This window comes from Bicyclus anynana, chromosome 5 (genome assembly GCF_947172395.1).
Source record: "Bicyclus anynana chromosome 5, ilBicAnyn1.1, whole genome shotgun sequence".
In the NCBI taxonomy this organism is placed as follows: domain Eukaryota; kingdom Metazoa; phylum Arthropoda; class Insecta; order Lepidoptera; family Nymphalidae; genus Bicyclus; species Bicyclus anynana.
This window is the reverse complement of record NC_069087.1, coordinates 8,806,038-8,827,147: the sequence shown is the minus strand read 5'-3', so window position 1 is coordinate 8,827,147 and position 21,110 is coordinate 8,806,038. Positions and strand designations below refer to the sequence as shown.

At 36.3% G+C, this 21,110-nt stretch overlaps 1 protein-coding gene across 14 annotated transcripts in view; it reads left to right on the top strand.

Moving 5' to 3' along the window:
• The window catches only part of LOC112049404 (RNA binding protein fox-1 homolog 3), a 76,534-nt gene that overhangs the window by 24,961 nt on the left and 30,463 nt on the right, over positions 1 to 21,110 (top strand). For 13 of the 14 annotated variants that reach the window (XM_052881829.1, XM_052881830.1, XM_052881827.1 and 10 more), the window contains exon 2: positions 8,870 to 8,914. The exons of the other annotated variant lie outside the window; for it this stretch is intronic. In XM_052881829.1, the coding sequence (XP_052737789.1) occupies positions 8,870 to 8,914 (45 nt within the window). The remainder of the gene's footprint in view (positions 1 to 8,869; positions 8,915 to 21,110) is intronic. 14 annotated transcript variants of the gene reach the window in all.

The window sequence follows — 21,110 nt, the reverse complement described above, 5'->3', positions numbered from 1 at the left end:
ATGGTATGGCCACAGAATACATAAATAATAGTTGGTATGGCCCAAGTGCAGTTTCAAAACTCCAATTTCGTATCGTCTATCTGTATACTATTGTGTTTTTCATCGATCCATCCTTTCGTTTATTCAATAGTAATACATGTACGATGTGAGAGCATAGTGTATCTATAACGATTTAGAATTAAGCAACATTGTCTACTTTTTAACCGACTTTAAAAAAAGGAGGAAGTTTCTCAATTCGAACGTATATATATTATTACTATAACTAACCGACGTCTCGTCGTTCCCGTTTCCGTGAGAATACGGGGATAAAATATAGCCTATGTCACTCACAAATAACGCGGGTTTCTAGTGGTAAAATAATTTTCCAAATCGGTTCAGTAGATCCAAAGATTACCTACCTACTGCACCTGAAACCTCTTTATAATATTAGTAACAGACGCCTACTTAGGTCATGTGAAAATCTGTTTTCACAAATTCGGGGGAACTATGATTTTTCCGGAATTAAAAAGTTCTGCTCCAAATCTCTAAACAACATATCTAAATTGCTTTTGTTTACGTGTGAAAAGACAGACGGACCTTCGTATTTATTATTATTTAAGTACCTATGGATAATGGATATAATATATGCTAAAAAGAAGCTTTTAAAATATTGCTGTACGCAATATTCAACCCTAAATGGGTCCCAATTACCCGCGGCTGCACTAACAACAGTTTCTTTTGGCGAAAACGAGTACTATGTTCTATGGGTACATTTAAAAATATGTGCATAATTATAGAGATGCTAATTTCGGCACTGTTTAAAAAAAACTATTAAAGCTCCCGGCTCTTTGTGTTAAACTAGAGCGGTAATGTTTATGTAGCGCGGCACTTCATCTTTCAAGAGGTTTATGCATCTGGTACCTGTATTGTATTAATATCCTAATGCGATACAAGATTTACATCGTTTAAAATTGTTATTTATATACATATGTTGTTATAGTACTTTCCGATTACGACGTATACTGGGTCGAGCTATGTAAAACTGAGCTTTTTCTTTCTTCTCAGAATTTAACAGTGAATATTCTCAGCCATATCCTCCGATTCCGGAGGGTGTGGGTTCGGCTGCGGTCCGGAGCATGCACCTCCAGCTTTTCAGTTGTGTGTATTTTATACGAAATCAAATATCACTTGATATTGACTTGACTTGGTGAAGGAAAACATCGTGAGGAAACCTGCATACTCTAGAGAATTTTCTTAATTTTCTGCGTGTGTGAAGTCTGCTAATACGCATTGGACCAGCGTGGTGGAATATTGGCCTAACCCCTCTCATTCTGAGAGGAGGCTCGAGCTCAACAGTGAGCCGAATATGGGTTCATAAACGACGATTCTCAGACAGGAAATTGTACACCCCGTGCCTAGCACGTCAAGCTAAAGTCCCAGTCATAATCATTAACAGCTGATAGTGATCGTAAAGAATTTAACATTATCACCCGCTAAAGTGCATTGGAGAAATGTTCTGGGTCTAAGCTCTATTTCCGCTCTCCTTCCTATGGGAATGGGCCGTTTAAATAGGCTGATATTGATGATGACAGTAGGTCTTCATCGTGGAGGTTATGCTTTCACTGTTGTATATCGACCAGCCATTTATTCATTAACACCTTAACCTTCGTGTATCGGTTACAGTGCTATCAAAAGTGTATTAGGTGTTAATAATAAAAAGTTCACCTTTATGTGAGTCGGGGCTGATTGACAGGCAGGCACGTTAAACATGTATGGCGTCGGGAGCCAGTGTCTGTCATTGAATCGTGTCGTATCTTCATAGTCAAAGAGTATACTCCTCTTGCATTCTGTAAAGTTACAGCGCTGTGACATCGTTCGTTTCCATGGCAACTTCTTTGTTGGTGAAATTTTAATTCTGGCATCAAGTTCGTCCAAGACTGTAATATAGCCAATCGCACCGGATTCTTTATTAACATGATAACTTCACGAAGTACATTAGTAATAATTTTACAATATAAAATAATCAATATTTTATATAATACTACCGGACACCCGCGACTTCGTTCGCCCTTAGACCTCTTTAATCCAGCCCTTACAGTAGTATCACTGTAAAAATTGAGTAACTTCTCCCGTTTTTCAAACATTTTCCTTCACTGCTCTGCTACTATTGATCGTAGCGTGATGAAAAGTATACTATAACCTGCCCAAGAGTATAAAGAATAATTGCACTAAGTTTCAGTAAAATCCGTCAAGTAGTTTTTGTTTCTATAACGAACATACAGACAGGCCGAGAAAAATTTTACTGATTGCTTTTTTGGCGTCACTTTCGATCACTAATTACTCCCTGATAGTTATTTTGGAAATGTATTCATGTACAGAATTGACATCTCTACAGATTTATTATAAGTATAGAAAATATAGATATACATCTAGTGCATTAAAAGTAACCATTTTATAAACGAGATTAATAACATGATATTTGCGATCATTATACTGTAGCCTTATTTTATTTTTTGAATGTCTACTTCATTTAAAACTGGTTTGGAGCTTGTCTTAACCTTACCTTTGTCTTTCGCTTATTGTTGTGATCCAAAGATAAAATGTCGTTAAATGTTTTGGCAGCTTTTTTACATTTGTTCCTTCTGGAAATTCCACTAATAACCCAAATAAAATGGTTATTTCTGAAAGGGTTCAATGTACGAGAAACACTTAAATGGTAATTTTTGGAACACTTAAATGGTAGGAATACGAATTTTATCAAAAGATCTAGTGCGGGTCAGTTCGAACTTTCGTCAGTCTTTCAGTCAGAGAGTATAATGTCAGATTGGCTTTTGTTTATCTGTACTAATATTATAAAGCTGAAGAGTTTGTTTGTTTGATTGAACGCGATAATCTCAGGAACTACTGGTCCGATTTGAAAAATTCGTTTAGTGTTAGATAGCCCATTTATCGAGGAAGACTATAGGCTATAAATTATCCCTGTATTCCTACGGGAACGGGAACCACGCGGGTGAAACCGCGCGGCGTCAGCTAGTATTCTATAAGAACGCCCCGCGATTACATGCGCGTAGTTTCTAAATTTCTATTCTAATTAGAAATTCTAGACTAAAATATAGTCTGTGACACTCACAAACAACGTGGCTTTCTATTGTTAAAAGAATTTTCAAAATCGGTTCAGTAGATCCACAGATTACCCTCATCGTTATCAACACATATTAGGTTCACTGTTGAGCACGAGTCTCTTGTCAGAAAGAGAGGGGTTGGGCTAGTTCATGAATATTTATAACAAGCTCAATCAATTATTATCACCCATCAGATGGTTCATTTCGAAATCATAATAAGTATACACATACGTAGCAATGGCCGACCCTAAAGGTTATCTCATATTCGAAGCAAAGTACTGCAGTCGTAGTTAAGAATAAAATTTAAAGGTTACAAATTTATGTATGTACATAAATTAATTAAATGACATGAGGAATAATCTTTTGAAATTGATCTAGGAACTAGTTTGCTTGGTTTACTGTACCTACTGTAACATCGAACTATCACAGTACATATGTTGAATGACCAAAAGTACGTTCATATTTTACTTATTTCTACCTTCCGACATTGCGAATGAGATGCAAAGTTTGCAATTTTGACAGCGTCATTGGTGTCGGCCTAGTGCGGCAATCAATCGAGTCTTACGGTGGAATTCATAGTCGTAGTAGGGGGCCCCTAAGGGGATTATTCAGCCGCTATGTGTCGAATTCAACCCCTACGCGTTTCATAGACAAAAGAAACCCCTCATTTGACAGGAGCTGGCGGCTGACTGCTGAATTACCGATATTTGTCAGCCAAACCATCCCCTGGCATTTTTTTTTGTTGTTATTCGTGATTTATTTATTAGAAAGTGGACGTTCGGATCGTTATAAGTGAAGTTATAAACAGCGAGTTATATCAGTGCCCAAGATATATATTCGCAATTGCGTAAACCCAGTATAATACTATGGCGATATGGAATGTACGAAAGATTCTCATATTAGGCATAATATGCCTCTGTTTGATGAAGAATGAACACAGAAGACCAAGAGAGGAATACCAATACCGCTAGTATTATACATTATAGCAGCACTTCGATTCTATAAAACGGGATGTTATCAGGTACGTACCTTTGTTCATTATCAATTATTTTTTGTTCATGAAGACGCCGCGCGGTTTCACCCTGTGTGGTTCCCATTTCCGTAAGAATATGGGGATAAAATATAGCCTATAGAGCTCGGGAATAGTGTAGCTTCCCAACAGTGAAAGAATTTTTTAAATTGGTTCAGTAGTTCCAGAGCCTATTCAAAACATACAAACAAACAAATCTTTTCTGTTTCTATTATTAGTAAAGATAAATTAGGAGTAGATATAAAACCAATTAGCCCAGTGGGTATGACCCCTGCCTTTGATTATGATGGTGTAGGTTCCCAACAGTGATAGAATCTTTCAAATCAGTTCAGTAGTTACAGATCCTATTCAAAACAAACAAACAAATTTTTCCTGTTTATAATATTAGTATAGATAAATTAGGAGTAGGTCAAAATCCATATAGCCCAGTTGATATGACCTCTGCCTTCTATTCGGACAGTGTAGGTTCAAATGCTGTCTGAAACATACACATCCAAATCATTTCAGTTATGTGCATTTTATGAATTTAAATGTATATCACATGTCTCATACGGTGAAGGAAAAACATTGTCTCTACATGTGTGAAGTCTGCCAATTCACATTGGGCCAGAGTGGTGGACCTTATCCCTCTCATTCTGAGAGGAGACTCATGCTTAACATACTCATGATGAAGAATTTAATTAGTTTGTTTGTAATCTAACCTATATAAATGTTAGGTATACCTATCTAGTTTTGATTTAGGAAATATACCTATAACCTACATAAATGTAACTAACATAATGTTTATTTTCAGACTGTATGTGCATTCCATCAAGCATTCTATGAAATAACAGAAATGCCACAAGTCAAGCTGTATTGATGGCACGCATAGGTATACATATAAACAACCCCGGAGGACCCTATGCACAGATTTAAAGAAACCGGCTATCATGGCAGGGAATAGCAGTGATGAGCTCTGAGAATACTGTTTTACCAAGAATACTGAGAATACTTTGGTCCTTGAAAATCCGAGTTTTCAGATCACAGTAATTGGAAGACCCACATAAATTGAAAAGTCAGCAGCATTTAATATAGAGGTAGTAGGAGTGAGTGCAGTATGTTGTAAGGTGGTCACTCACTCTGAAGTCCATAACAATAGAAAATGTATACAAATCTTAATTGAATGAAATTTATTGATTCACATCTTTAATAAAGATAATTATTAAATGTTTACTTCTGCATTTTTCATTTAAGTCTGGCCCTATAAAAATATACAATAATAACAATAAGTTATATGTAAATTATGTATTTATTGTTGTTATTAATTAAACTTTGTATTAAAAGGATATAGGTTTGATTTTAGAATTGCAATAAGTACTGTGTGGTTCATTATTATCAGCCCATTACCGGGCCAAGCCTACCTCCTAAATATATAATATTATGTGATCTAAAGCTTTGTGAAATGCAATTTTACCACTATTCCTAAGGATAAGCTACACTTATATTTATTTACTGCACTTACTATAAATTGTAAGAAAATACAGCATAATAGTACCTACTTGTAATTATTTCAGGTAATTATAGGTGGTTTTGAGTAAAATAAACAAATTTCCTCTTACAATATTTTTTTTATTTCAAGTAGGATTCCACATTACAAAAGTATGAAATATCAAACTACTTATATAGTAAATAGTATGCTTGGGATTTCTCTGCGTGATCGAATCACAAATGAGGAGATCCGCAGACAAACCAAAGTCACTGACATAGGTAGCACAGCGAGTCGTGAAGCTGAAGTGGCAATCGGCAGGCCACATAGTTCGAAGAGCCGATGAAATCGCAGTGTTGGTCGAACCCCCACTAGGTGGACCGAGGGCATCAAGCGGGTTGCAGGGAGCCGCTGGACGCTGGCCCCTCGAGACCGTTGTGTTTGAAAGTCCATGCAAGACGGCTATGTCCAGCAGTGGACGTCCATCGGCTGATAATTTTGTATATGATCATGTTCGTCCACATAACTTCAATATTTTTCTAACAACTCCTTCTTGTGAGAAAGAAACTTTTTGATAAAACTGATCTATTGTACACTTGAACGAATTAAATTTTACTACGATAAATAAAAACAAAAAGTAAATGAAAATATTAGAAACTCAATTATTTTGTAAAATGTCAAAGAATTAACAAAATACGTCTCTCTGTGGTTGTGTCACAGAATTTTCAAAGATCTAATGTAAAATCATAGACAACATTTGCTTGAAACTCCAGTCACCTAGGGGCTCTCCAGTAGTTTGTTTATGAAATGCAATGAAGGATGATTCAATAGTCAGCCCCTGGGTGAATACTGAATATTGGTTTGTGGGGGATTGTTCACTTCACGACTATGAATTCCAGGGTTAATGCTTTGAACCTATATTTAGCTGAACTATCCCAAAGGTACTGTTGTATTCCATCCTTGACCAGATCTGACATGAGTTGCTAACATGCGACCAGTGAAGAGTAGAAATGTAGACGAAATTTCGTCCAATGGCGTCGAAGTTGTCCCAGTCCCATTTCTTTCGTACCAACGCAATGAAAGAGATAGCGGTATTTCCGGTTGCGTCGCCATTGGATGCATTTTGTCTTAAGTCTCTTCACGAAGTTAACTTGTTGGTTGCATGTTAGTGCCACTGGTAAAGGTTACCCTTTACCCGAGCGGTACCATGACAGCCGTGTAAAAAGGAGTTTAAAGATATAACGTATATAGCATAGTATTCTGAGAGGCAGGTGAAAATTGCAAGCTACTCGTAATATAAAGAGCAACAAGAATTCATCGGAACCCGGCGGCCTCGGGGGCTATTATTGCTTTAATCTTGCTACGGTGCGATGTAAATGTATTCCGATTCAGGTGAATAGGGCGAGTTATCCCGGTCGCGGGCGGGCAAACGAAAAATATTTGGGCAGCTGCCAGAGCGGTTTGAGCGGTGCCTCGTCGAACGCGCCGATTGCCCAGTAATGCATCACTGGTGCGCTGAAGTGCATTGTTAACTCATATGCGTTACGTTCAAATGCGATGCTATTATTATTATCGTAATATGTTACGCATTGCGCCAAATGTTCGACCAGTAATTAAGTATAGTTATCTATTACCTAAATATTTTAAACACACTCGCACGCGTGTGTGCAATAGTAGGTCGGTGCAATAATAGGTACCCTATGTGACTTCTCTGTCGAATGTATCGACAAAAAATCCATGATCTAAGATCCGGTATTAGAAATATATAACTTCATCTGTTATTTATTAGTTATAGTAAATAAATAATAGATAATAATCACAGTAACACACTGCAAATAGGCTGCCTAGCCAAACACATTTTTCTTACAAATAAATAACAGATGAGGGTATATCTATATATCCTTTATGCCGGATGTCGTTACCACTTACCATCGTACCACTACAATACGATAACATTATGTCAGTTTACAGTAGTAATTTATTTCAGAGTAATTCGTACGACATTATAAAAACAGATACAATTGTTCAGCTTTTGAAAGAACTTTGTTTCCATTGTAAAGAACACGAGACAGTACATAATAGATCATCAAGGATCGGATTTTATTTCAAAATATTATTATTAAAGTAATTTTATTACGTTTCTCCCATATAGAACCTATTGCGTAAATTTTACTCTATTTCTGAGTAAAACGTGAGTAGTAACTTTTTACATTGAAGGAGCATTTTAGTCATGTAATATGTACATTTCTCATAAGTGGATCTTTATTTAATGTATGAAATACAAACTTTCTGAATATGAAATACAAAATCTTTGCATGCTTCACATTCGTCAAGAAAACAGTGACTATGTATTTGGTGTCAATGAAACCATTGGAAATCATGAATAATGCTACATATCATTGAATATCATAAATATTATGATAATACAATATTCGGATACATACTTGTTTAAGAGATTTATTAACATAAAAAAATGTTTTACAATTTCATTAACACTTTTTCAGACATGGCATTGTCATCCTTTATTAGAACATATACCACTCGCCAAATTGTCATAATTATTCCAATTTTAACACGCTGATAAGAGGAGAATAAATTGTCCAATTGCTATTGGATCTACGATTGTCATATAATTTGGTAAATTTGGCAATATGACGATAAAATATACTAAATATTAAATTGGAAATATTGCTGAATTAATGTCATGTTTTACATACAACGTATCTTACAGAAAAATCATCTATTTTAACAAATTCCCCGAAAAGATATATCTCGATTTTCCATGTTTTTTAACCCGACAATTTCATTTATAAATTTGTGTACATAATCGAATTATTGTACAGAATAACAAGTAGGTAAACTTCTCAATCCAAACTTTCATAATGCTGATCCCAAATTACGGTCGAGCCGAGCCGTGCGTCCCTCGAGATGAATCTACCTACTGAAAAGTTAGTGGTGACATAAAATCACTAACAAAAATTCACGTCAAAGTAACGAAGTAATTAAACTTTTTTTGAGAGGCAGTTGAAATTCCTTATTTACAAATTTCATTCAGATTCATATTCATATGAACTGTAGCACTGTAATTCTTTTTTTCGATTACGTCTCTTTCTGTCTAACACGATACTCTATATATATTCGATAGCGACGGATTCGAAGCACATGCCGTCGAGTTATAAAAACATCGATGCAAAATATCTCTACGGATTAATTGCGGTAAAATGTATTTATTAGCATAGTAGCGTTACTTACGGAAATTTTTATTCATTTCAGGTGAGTAACGGCAATGTCATCGATACAGGAACACCTACCCTACTGGTATTTACAAAATTTATTATATTAAGCATGTGAATGCAATACGTGTACGTATAGCCATTGTGTAATGTATGTATGTATGCGTTCACTTCTATGTGTATTGATACGTTGGGTAGGTGCCTACTGCAGCCAATCAAGTCATACCATTTGCATTATTATACCTGAGTACTTATGTCTGTTCAATATAAGGTTACTGTTTTGTTGACCTTTTTCACAAAAAGCAAAGCAACTAACATTTTCAGTTTTACAGTATATCTACAAATACTAATACTTCATGGTGGTTATTACGCAAATCAATCATTATGTCATTACAATCATCACCATTCTACTTATTGTTCCACTACTATGCATAATTTTATAAATATTGAGGGATATCATACAATAAGCTGCTACAATGCGGGTTGCGGATAAAATAACGCTTTTAGACAGACATCAACTAACGCAGTTCTATGATTATATCATTAATCTAACTTTCATCATCACTATCATTATCATCAGCACTCTAATTATTGTTCAACTCCGAAGCACAAGTCTCTTTGCCAACAATGCGAGTTGCGGAAAACGTTTTCTGACATCTTTCTGACTGACCATTGTTAATATCAGATTTTAGTAATAATGACAACCTCTCTAGCCATGTTACATATCGATTGATAGGTTGATCACCTTTCGATAACGAATGTCATTCCCATACATTTATTTTTTGAAGCGTTAGCGATTGTAGACAGAATCGATATGTAACATGGCTAGACGCGCAGCGGAATGATGGATTAACGTGCGCGCTGAGTTAGTGATGAATTGTGTAAAATTATATTAAATATAAATTAGAGTAGACATTTCTGAAACATAGCAATCGGTTGTACACTGTACAAAACTACTGATGACACGCAGAGGAAATAGGGAAAATTGTCGCTTAATTGGATGAACAAATATTGGATTTTGACGAACCTATATTAAAGTGATAAACTACGTAACTCCGGTGTCCACATTTTTGTTTTTAATTGGAAAAATTTACTCTCGGGAATTTTATTCGCATTTTACAACGAATTGAATTTCTGCTAGTCAGGTTCTGTACTTTGTGACCCAAAGTACAGAAACTAAGCCATAGCTTCTTTTTTAATTGACGGACGGACGGGTGGGCCACATAATGATAAATGGGAAGTGGGAACCCGTCGCCTATAAATAGAGCAACACTTTACAGGGCATGCAAGCACACTTTCTACGTAAAGTACGCCGTCCTGTGTACATCATGGACTTGGACTCTCCGAGACCAAGGCGCGTTTGGAACCCTCGTAACTTTAATTTTATGTTTTCGACTAATTATTATCACCATTTTCATCATCATCCTCATTATAAGCCGATGGACTTCCATTGCTGGACATGGCCTCTCGTATAGACTTCGAACCATCACAGTATCGAGTCGCATCCAGCGACTCTCTGCAACCCGCTCGATGTCCTCGATCCATCTAGTGGGGGCTCGACCAACACTGCGCTTTCCGGTGCGGACTCCAACGTCCATCGGCTCTTCGAACTATGTGGTCTGCCCATTACCACTTCAATTTTGCGACTCGCTGAGCTATATCGGTGACTTTGGTTCTTCTGCTGATATCCTCATTTCTGTTTCTTTCACGCAGAGAAACTCCAAGCATAGCTCGCTCCATCGCCCGCTGAGTGACTCTGAGCCTTCTTATGAGAGAGAGTGAGCGACCAAGTCTCAGTTCCGTAGGTCATCACTGGCAACACGCACTGTTCGAAACTTATAAACTAAGCCTAATTGAAATAAATGATTTTTAAGTTTGACTTCGATATTGACCTGAGACATAGGTAATAAGGCTCATGTGCACGTAATTACACTGGCAACCTCTTATTAAAAAAAGTTCACGACTGCTAGTCTGGTGCTAAATTTTAGACCCCTTGGTTGGTGACGTGGTTGCCGTCGCGTAGGTCTTGGAAGGTAGCTTCATGGTGCTGCGTAGCATCTGCAGCAGCATTAAACCGACACAAAATAAAATAAATCTGTAGAGAGGTCAATTCTGTACATGAAATATATTTTCAAACTGTCAGGGGGTGATTAGTGATCGATACTGATGCTAAAAATGCGTAAAATTTTTGTCTGTTTGTCTGTATGTTCGTTATAGAAACAAAAACTACTTGACGGATTTTAACGAAACTTGGTACAATTATTCTTCATACCCTGGGTAGGTTATGGGTATGAAGAATTTTTACAGCGATACTACTGTAAGGGCTGGATTAAAGAGGTCTATGGGCGGACGAAGTTGCGCGCGTCCGCTAGTTTGAAATAAAGCCACTTCTGTAAGAATCACAGCATTTTTTTAATTTAAACGGCTTGAATGAATACATTACTGGCTGCTTCTCCCTTCACAATATCTTAAAACATTTAGCTATGGGCACAGTACTATTCTATGGGTGTATGGGTTAGTCTCATGTTTGGATATATGACAGTAATAGATCAATTGACCTATCATCAATCCATTGTTTTCTTATTTTAATGTATTCTGTTTCACTTGACTGGAAGTCGTGCGCTGAAGATTACAATCTGCAAAAAAATAGTCTACTGTCGTCTCCCACGTTGTTTAAAATAGTCCGCGTGTCTATCTTGAATACCTATGCTGTATGATTGTTTTCTCTATTTTGATGTTCATAAGATATCTTTGGATATTCTTATATTTGCTTTTGTTAGCTTTATCGATTGTAAATGCGCGTAATGTCAATTTTCCACGTGACCGAGTGTTCTGATGTCCCGGTGTAAATCATCATCAATACATAACACGAAAATGTTAGTCAGGTATGACTACCGATACGTCATATATCACGTTATCACATGAACTTTCGACTCTGCATAAATAAATTCGAAATAGCACTGTTTCTATAAGTGCGCTATTGATTGGTTTATTTGATCCTGAATCTTTACAAATAGTCAACTGACTTGTCAAAAGTGCTTGTAAACTGAGCCTACTTGAAATAAATGATTTTTGATTTTGATTTTGATCGCTCATGCCCATTGCCTATATTTGTCTGTGTTGACGATACTTTACCTACATGCTGATATAAAATACTCTACTGTCGCATAGAATAGTTATGACTTACTTTATGGTTCCAAACCAGACCATCCCAACATATCGAATTAACTTTGTAAAATGAGCTTTTATTGTTATTTTGAAATTAACTAATATTTAATGTCACTGTTCCTATTGTTGCTCGATGAAAGTAGGCATATTATATTAATTATGATTAATTTAACATGCACCGCCATCTGAATGTATCTCACACGTGTCTCACAGTCTGGATGTCTAATTAACTAACAGTGTGTCGGTTACTCACCACTATTAAATATGAAGTCTACTTGGCCTATGTGCAATTGTACAAGTTATAGTTAATCGTATTGCTTACGTAACAGCTTTGGGTATAGGATATAGAACTTTCTGATGACTATAAAATATTTACTGTCTTATTCCGAATCCACTTTCTTAAATAGACGTGTCAATGAAATTAAAGAAATGGGTTGAAAAATACTTCAACTGCAAGATTTTAAATATTATAAACAAACTACGTATCTGTAACTCTATCTATCTAATAAGACGAATTCTTGAAAACTTCATCCGCGAAAAATAGATTTGTTTTTCGGATAACATATTTTTCCTACGTCCGTTGGGAAAATGTTTTTAACAGTTTCAATGTGTAGTGTGATTTAAGTCTTTTCAGATAGTATGGGTACGGTGACATTAGCCTGTATGATGTTCATAATACGTACTATTATCGTGAATCGCGGCAAACTTTCAAGAGTGAAAAACACTTTAATATAGTAATGCGTATCTAAAAGTAAATATAATATTTAAATGCCATAATTGAACAGAGCATCAACCAAAAATGAACTGCGGTACATATTGTCTATCGGATTGTGAGTTTACATATTTAATGTATCCTGCCGTGTCGAGGCATACGCATTTCTATATGACGGGCGTGGTGGTGATACCTTCAAACGCGCACCTGTTTTGAATATAAATCAACCTTCGTCGCTTGATGCCTATAAGCTAATTTGAACCCTGACGTGTATAAACTCAGGGTGTCGTATAATGTAGAATATGCCGTTGTCATGTTTTCTGATTTAGCGCTGCATATAAATTGGCTATTCTTATAACCAAACTTGGAATATGTGTGCTCACTGCAAGCATTAGTTATTGATATTGATCGATTCTGTAGAAGATACGATAGACGTTTAAAGCCCACTATCTTACGTCGCTTGCTCCAGACGGCTGCCCTTTTTTTTATTCAGTGACAAGTTAACCCTTTGCTGCTATTTCATCTGCAGAATAATTCACTATCTTTGACGTATGCTAGTCGACATATACGAAATTGAGAGTATGTAACAAATGTCATCCGGTGCCTATTGGTTGATATCATACAGTCGGTATGGATGACATTTCTCAATTTATTTGATGTTTATTTTATAGGGTTGATAATAAAGACCGAAATAGTGAATAGGCCAGCAGATGTTAAGTGTTGATGCGGTTTCTTTACGCGGCATCGTACCGGAACGCTTAATCAGTTGGCGATATGTCTTTGCCTAAGGTGGTAACTATCCACGGCCGATACCTACCATACCAAATTATAAAATACCTACTAGCGGACGCCCGCAACTTCGTTCGCGTAAAATCTTTTTTTTTACTCCATGGATTATTCCGGGAACAAGTAGCCCATGTTGGGCTACTTGTTCCCGGAATAATCCACTAACTCTAAGGTTCACTTTATCTCTATACCAAGTTTCATTTAAATTGATTCAATGGTTTAGCCAAGAAAAGGTAATAGACAGACTTACTTTCTCATTTATAATTTTAAGTATAGACTAAATGGATTTGAGCTGGGAATCTAACCCAGGACCCGTATGTTGAGATCCACATCACTATCAATTGCGTCCTCAAACTGGATTTGTGCTGGGAATCTAACCCAGGACCTCTCTGTTGAGACCCATAACATTGTCAATTGTGCTAGATAGGTCCTCAAACTGCCTGTCAGCCTCGTATGCTGCTGTCATCTATTCCTAACTAGTTTAAATAGCCGGGACTATCACACGCCTCTAGGGATTTAAAACCCAACTGAAAGTTTCAGAATTAGTAACTACTAGTGAGCAACGCAAACCGAAACGGCTGTGCCTACTCTGGCGTTTAATAGTGGTAATGAAAAGTTACGAACTGTTGTACAGCGATGCTTCCAAAAAAACAAGTTTCGCCAAACTCTCGTTAAGAGGCAACGCACGTGTATCGTGTTTTTGTTGGGTCATTGTCAGGTTGTCAGTGGAATGTAAAATGTAACTTCTTCGTAAATTGATATTTGGCATCAGTGTATAAATCTCAATTTTGCAAATTGTTCTTAAATTCCTTTCGTTTAAGTCGGTTATATTGTATTTGTAGCCTGCATTTTTTGTTTACCTGCGGAGGCCTGAGGTTCTTCCGCATTAAATTCGATTTTTGCAGGTACCTCTTTTTCGTTTTTATGATCTTAACTAGCAGACGCCCGCGACCTCATCCGCGTGGAATTAAATTTTTCACAAATCCCGGGAGAACCATGGGTTTTACCGGGATGATGAATTCAAAATCTATTTCCATTCCAAATTTCAGCCAAATCGCTTCAGTAGTAGCGGCGTTAAAGAAAAATAAACATCCATACAAACTATTGCGTTTAACTCCGCATAAAAAACAGTTCTGTACATGTTAGTCTATTATCCACGTGTCAGATCAGGCTGAAAGGAAAGGCAAAAATGTTTTGTTTTTGATTTCCTTATTGTACGTATCGATTATCAGTCATCACTATTCCCAATTTTTGGTAATTTTAATCCATGACACTCAATTTTTATGATTATTACTACCTTCTATACTCATAATGAGTACCTTTTTATTATTTACAAGTTAACCCTTGACTACAATCTCACCTGATGGTAAGTGATGATGCAGTCTAAGATGGAAGCGGGCTAACTTGTTAGGAGGAGGATGAAAATCCATACCCCTTTTCGGTTTCTACACGACATCGTACCGGAACGCTAAATCGCTTGGCGGTACGTCTTTGTCGGTAGGGTGGTAACTAGCCACGGCCGAAGCCTCCCACCAGCAAATGTAGTAGAATGTAGTAGTTATACTTGTAGATTTTTACAAAACAGACATTGAACTTAAATTGTATAACAGATAGCGCTGCTGTAAGGAAGCTTCCAAAACATGTGTAGACACAATAACATGTGTACCTAATAAACAAGTTTACAATAAGTCGAGTTTGTAATATAAAACATTAAGTGTGTAACAAAAATGGAAGTTATGTGGCAACACACTTCCATTTTTCGCTATTCTTCATGGATATTATATGTATTTATATTATGTTATTGTTTGATATTTTGTTATTTTTAACTTTGCCGCATATAACTGTGAACTTTTGCATGATTTATCTAGACAGTGACAACTTTCATGCCAAAACAATGAATAACAAGATACCCGCAAAAAATAATATTGAACGCAATCTCCTGTCCGTAGTTTAAAAAGCGATGGTCGGAAAATCATTTTTCATTCAACGATCGGCTTTGTAGCTCATGCAATATACGTTCGATTTTCACCGGATGGAGTGAAATCAATTTCTTGGGGTCACGGAGAAGCACTCATCGTTTCGAACGGGGCTTGCTACGCCATGTTTAGAATCTTAGCTGTATATACGCTTCAGGCAATTTCACATCAAATAGGTATTTTTACAGAGAAAACGAAATATTTAGTGATTCAATGGACCTATAAAGGCTCATTAACGATGGTTAAAAAAATCCACACCCACACCAAAACGCGTTACACGGTTAGAACGTTTTCAAAGAAAATAGAGATATATAATCTGTCGAGATAGTAGCGATATCAAGTCGGTAGACATATTAAATGTGTAAACTTTAAAACTTGTCGTGTATCGAAGTACCATTAAGGCCTCTCCTGGATCAGTGCCAGAGTTGGGATATTATTAGCACGTCGACAACGTCCGAGTTAATCAAGCTCAAATAAGATCGATATTACCCGTAGGTGATGGCTCAGGGACGCGTTCGGCGCCTGTCAACCAGGATTATACACTACGACTACTGTACGAAATACATCGGACGTCTTCGTGTCTGCGTACACTGTCCAAACTTATTAATTTATATATGTCATTAACCTTATTGCGTCTCATCGGAATCTCTGTGAATACATAAATTTGCGGCAAGGTTGTTTCAAATATAAGCCGTTGACACAATTATAGGTTTTGGCCGAGAAATGTGCGTCTCGAACTGATCTTGAGAAACGTACTTTTGAAATAAGAGAAAGCCAACATGTAGTTGGTTATCTTTGCGTCTAGACAACACAGACCTGTTCTATGTGAGAGTATTATTTCTACGAACCGCTTAGTACGGCCTACTGACACTGTGTAGTAGGTGTGCAAGTGGGTACTTATGGTTACACCGTACACGGAAACCATTTAACTGATATTTTACTCGTATTCGTCTATTGCTCTTACATTAAACTTCATATGCGATGAAAAATATCGTATGTTCGCTCACAATTTGCTGAGTGGAGACCCTTTTAGGATCACATAATGCTAGTTTGCAAACCATTTTAATTAGGTTTTGTTTTTTTTTCTCTCTTTTCTGTTTATTTAGAATACACTCTAATTTAACTTTTCATTCTTTTTTATTTCAGTGAAAGAATACAATAAACAAGTATTCAGCTTTTTTTCTTTATTCTATTACCTATTGATCATGATCAACAGTGTCGTGAGATTTGTAAAATACAAATTAGGTACCTACAATTATCCTGGATTCTAATTCAAAGTTCGTCATCCTTCTAAAGTTAGTTTCATTCATAAATCGTATTAAAAAAATGATTAATATATATTTTTGTGAATGCATTAATCGCTTTTACCTACTGGAGTGTGAAACTGTGATAGTGATTAGTTTTCATTTTGTAAAATACGCATATTTGATAGCATAGGGGAAATGCAAATTGTCGGTTTAATGGTCCATACATTCCGTGACTTACCTCGGTGATTTGCGTGAGATACCAGCATACCATCGAGAGAAATTCTGTTCTTTTAATTACCTACTCTTATGCGAATGCATTGGAAATCTTTTGGCAGATAATAGCCACCGCAATGTACTTACTTGGTCTCGGTCAATGATAATTTTATACTATAGATAGATTACGTCCCTACAAAATCACCGCAAACTGATCTGAATTTAGCATCTCCACTGAGCGCACACATGCACAATTTTGTCTTTAATTCCATTATATATTTATCTATATATAATTTTTATACTTCCTGAACACACAACTCGACATTGACGATATTTAGGTATTATTTGTTTAAATAACGTTCGTTGTTTATTTAATAAGGGATTAAATGAAATTAAGTCAATCTTTCACATTTGCTCACCTCAGTTTTGATGCGCTAGTGCCCCATCTCTAGTATAAAAATCATTGGTAGCGCGTAGGATAAGCGCGATAAGTTTAGGCATACGCAAAGCTTTTGTTTTGGTATTGCCTTCGGCAATTAAGTTGAACCAAAATGGCGGTCATCTGCGCTGGTACAATTATAATATACCATAGAGTGGTACTACCAACTTCGTGGTTGCCCAGTACGTTAAATATGTCAAATAATTGAACATACTTACTGTACATGATTGTAACGTTGTCTAGGTGTTGCGATGGTCACTGGTACATGCGTCTATATCATCCGAAAAGTGTTATGCCAACTTATAGGCCGCGTATATAACTTGTATTATAAATTATCTCTACTGATATTATAAAGAGGTAAAGTTTGTAGTGTTTTATGGGATAATCTATGGCTCTACTAAACTGATTTTGAAAATTATTTTACCATTCGGAAAGTTATTTTTGAGTATACATAGACTTTGTCCTCGTATTGCACCCTATTGTCGTCAAGGATCTTGTTGTCAAGGCGCTGAACGCTTTGAACTCCGTCTCTTGGATAATTTGGTGTGGCCTTCGTTTTAATTACATCCTCTCTCAAAGAAAACCCTTGTAGGGTTGCTTTTACGAGTTTAACATAATATAGCTTACAGTAACGAGACATTCTATGTTTCAAAACAGGAGCCGTGATAGCCCAGTGGATATGACCTCTGCCTCCGATTCCGGAGGGTGTGGGTTCGAATCCGGTCGGGGGCATGCACATCCAACTTTTGAGTTGTGTGCATTTTAAGAAACTAAATATCGCGTGTCTCAAATGGTGAAGGAAAAATATCGTGAGGAAACCTGCATACCAGAGAATTTTCATAACTGTCTGCGTGTGTGAAGTCTGCCAATCCGCATTGGGCCAGCGTGGTGGACTATTGGCCTAACCCCTCTCATTCCCAGAGGAGACTCGAACTGAGCAGTGAGCCGAAAATGGGTTGATAATGATGAAACTTTTATTCATAATATAAAATAAATAAATATATAAACATTTTTAACAGACTACTTACATATGTTAATAATAATTATCGTAAGTACTACGTACAAGACAATTTCGTTGTCTTTCTTACTTAAATGTTTATTACAATATGAGCCAGCCGAAATGTGCTTATTCAGTTCAAGTGGCTAAAGTATCTTCGTAATATTTTCATATTTTTCTGTATATAAGAAGAAAAATGTAAGCAATATTTTGTAGACGACGTAATAAAAGACTTAATTAACGGGAGCGGCGACCCATATAATAGAGTAGGTAACACACCCCTGGAGCGGTTTCAAAGAGATTTGCCCGCTCGAGCGGAGCGCCTGTGATGCAATGACGCTGCTTTTCTATATCTAGACTAATTTAATAAAGCGGTAAAGTTTGTGGTGTTATAGGGCGTAATCCTTGGATCTACAAAACCGATCTACGCATTTTATTTTATTTACGCATAGTATTTTATAAAAACAAACCTTAACGGTTAATTATATTATTCACTTGTGTTTCAGAAATCGTTAGAATACGATTATTAAGTTTCCTAATAAACGCGTGCGTGACAGCGCTGTTTCACGCACTAGTTGGTTAATCGACGGATATAATTACAGAAACAAACGCAAATTATTGTAGTTAAATATTTTTTCAAGAGGTCTATACCTGGGCTTTGATTGAATTAGATGTTTATTATATAAGTCATCATCATTATCATTATCAACCCATATTCGGCTCGCTACAGAGCTCGAGCCTCCTTTCAGAATGAGAGGGGTTAGGCCAATAGTCCACCAGCGTGGTGGACTATTGGCCTAACCCACGACTTCACACACGCAGAGAATTAAGAAAATTCTCTGGTACATGCAGGTTTTTCACAATGTTTTTCCATCACTGTTTGAGACACGTGATATTTAATTTCTTAAAATTCGCATAGCTGGAAAGTTGGAGGTGCATGTACCGGACCGGATTCGAACAAACACCCTCCGGAATCGGAGGCAGAGGTCACTTCCACTGGGCTATCACGGCTCATTATATAAGTTCTTATCTATAACTTGCCAGATTTTCTGGTTTTATAAGTAGAAATTATTAAAAATTTCTGAGATAAAAACGAACAGACATTAACTCAGCGCAGCAGAGACTTTAAGTTAAATATGTAGCGATGAATCGTTCTTCTATCTCAAATACCTGCTGCGATGTCTACTTACTTACTGTAATTTAGTGCTCACCGGCCTCGGCTTCAAGCTATTATTTTCCTAGAAACAATAGAAAAGCTAAAAGATTTTAAAATTTTATCTTGCATAAGGTGCAAGTTTTTAAAAACGTCCAAGTGTAAGTAACTTTTAACTTCATTCGTAGGAAAGTTGATGTTTAAATAATAAATGTTGATACGTTCTAGGCGTATAATGTTATGTTTCGTATGTGTATTTTTATAAGCTAGGTCCTGTAACCCATTAACCGAACTCTCTTTGTCCAACACGACACTTGTAAATAGAGCAAAGATTTTACACTATTTGATATGTTACGGTGCTTACAAAAACTCCGCAAAAAGTGATCCAAATTTAGCTACTCCACTATGCTCACACAAGCACATTTTTGTATTTACCTACATTATAATTATATTTATGTATACATATTATATAGTTTTTACACCTCTTGAACACACAACTCGACATTGTAGACAATATTTAGGCATGATTGGTTTAACTTTCGTTGTTTAGTAAACGACTAAATTAAATTAAGACAATCATACACTTCTGTGCGTCACAGTTTCGACGCCCTAGTGACATATCTAATAGTATAAAATCTTTGATATAGAGAGATGGATATGAGTTCTAAGCTCACCCTATCGAAGTAATAAAGACATCGTTACGGAATAGCGCTAGTGATTGTAAACGTTTATAAATTTGCTTTCCAGAGAAAAATTATTGCTGAATAGAGACGAAACTTTCCTCTTGAAAAACTTTATACTTTGTAAAAATCATCTAGGAAACTCGCGGGGATTAGCGTCTGAGATTGTCTGACTATTCTGTACTGTACTTGTTTCTTTTTTGAATTTAAGGATATTTTTTTTATTAATTAATTACTTATTTTTTTCTGGATTCGAGTTCTGGGTTGGGCTATAAAGTTGAACTGAACTTTTCTTTCTTCAAAGTTATCAGTAAAAATTCTCAGCCCAGAGTTGGAAAGTTGGAGGTTACACAATACACGTTAAACCGTCGGTCCCGGTTGTTATAATTAATATCTGGCCGTAATCTTTAAGAATTTAATGTTATCACCCTTAGCACGATAACCTACATTGGATCTATATCCCATCTCCTATAATGACAGACGCCTAGCCTGGAATTAAAATAGGCCGCTAATGAAAACCATGTATTATAAATATATTGGCATCACACTGATCATGTGTAATCTATACTTATAGCAATATTAAAAGCTGAAGAGTTTGTTTGTTTGTTTGCTTGAACGCGCTAATCTCAGGAACTACTGGTCCGATTTTAAAAAACTTTCAGTGATAGATATCCCATTTATCGAGAAAGGCTATTGGCTATATATTATCCCCGTATTCTTACGGTAATGGGAATCACGCGGGTGAAATCGCGCGGTGTCAGCTAGTCTACTATAATGATAGAAGCTTGGCCTGGAATTTAAATAGGCTTGATAATGAAAACCATGTATGATAAATATATTGACAACAAACTGATCTTTTACAATATCAAAATATAATAATATGATTACACTAACATAGAAATGACGTAGT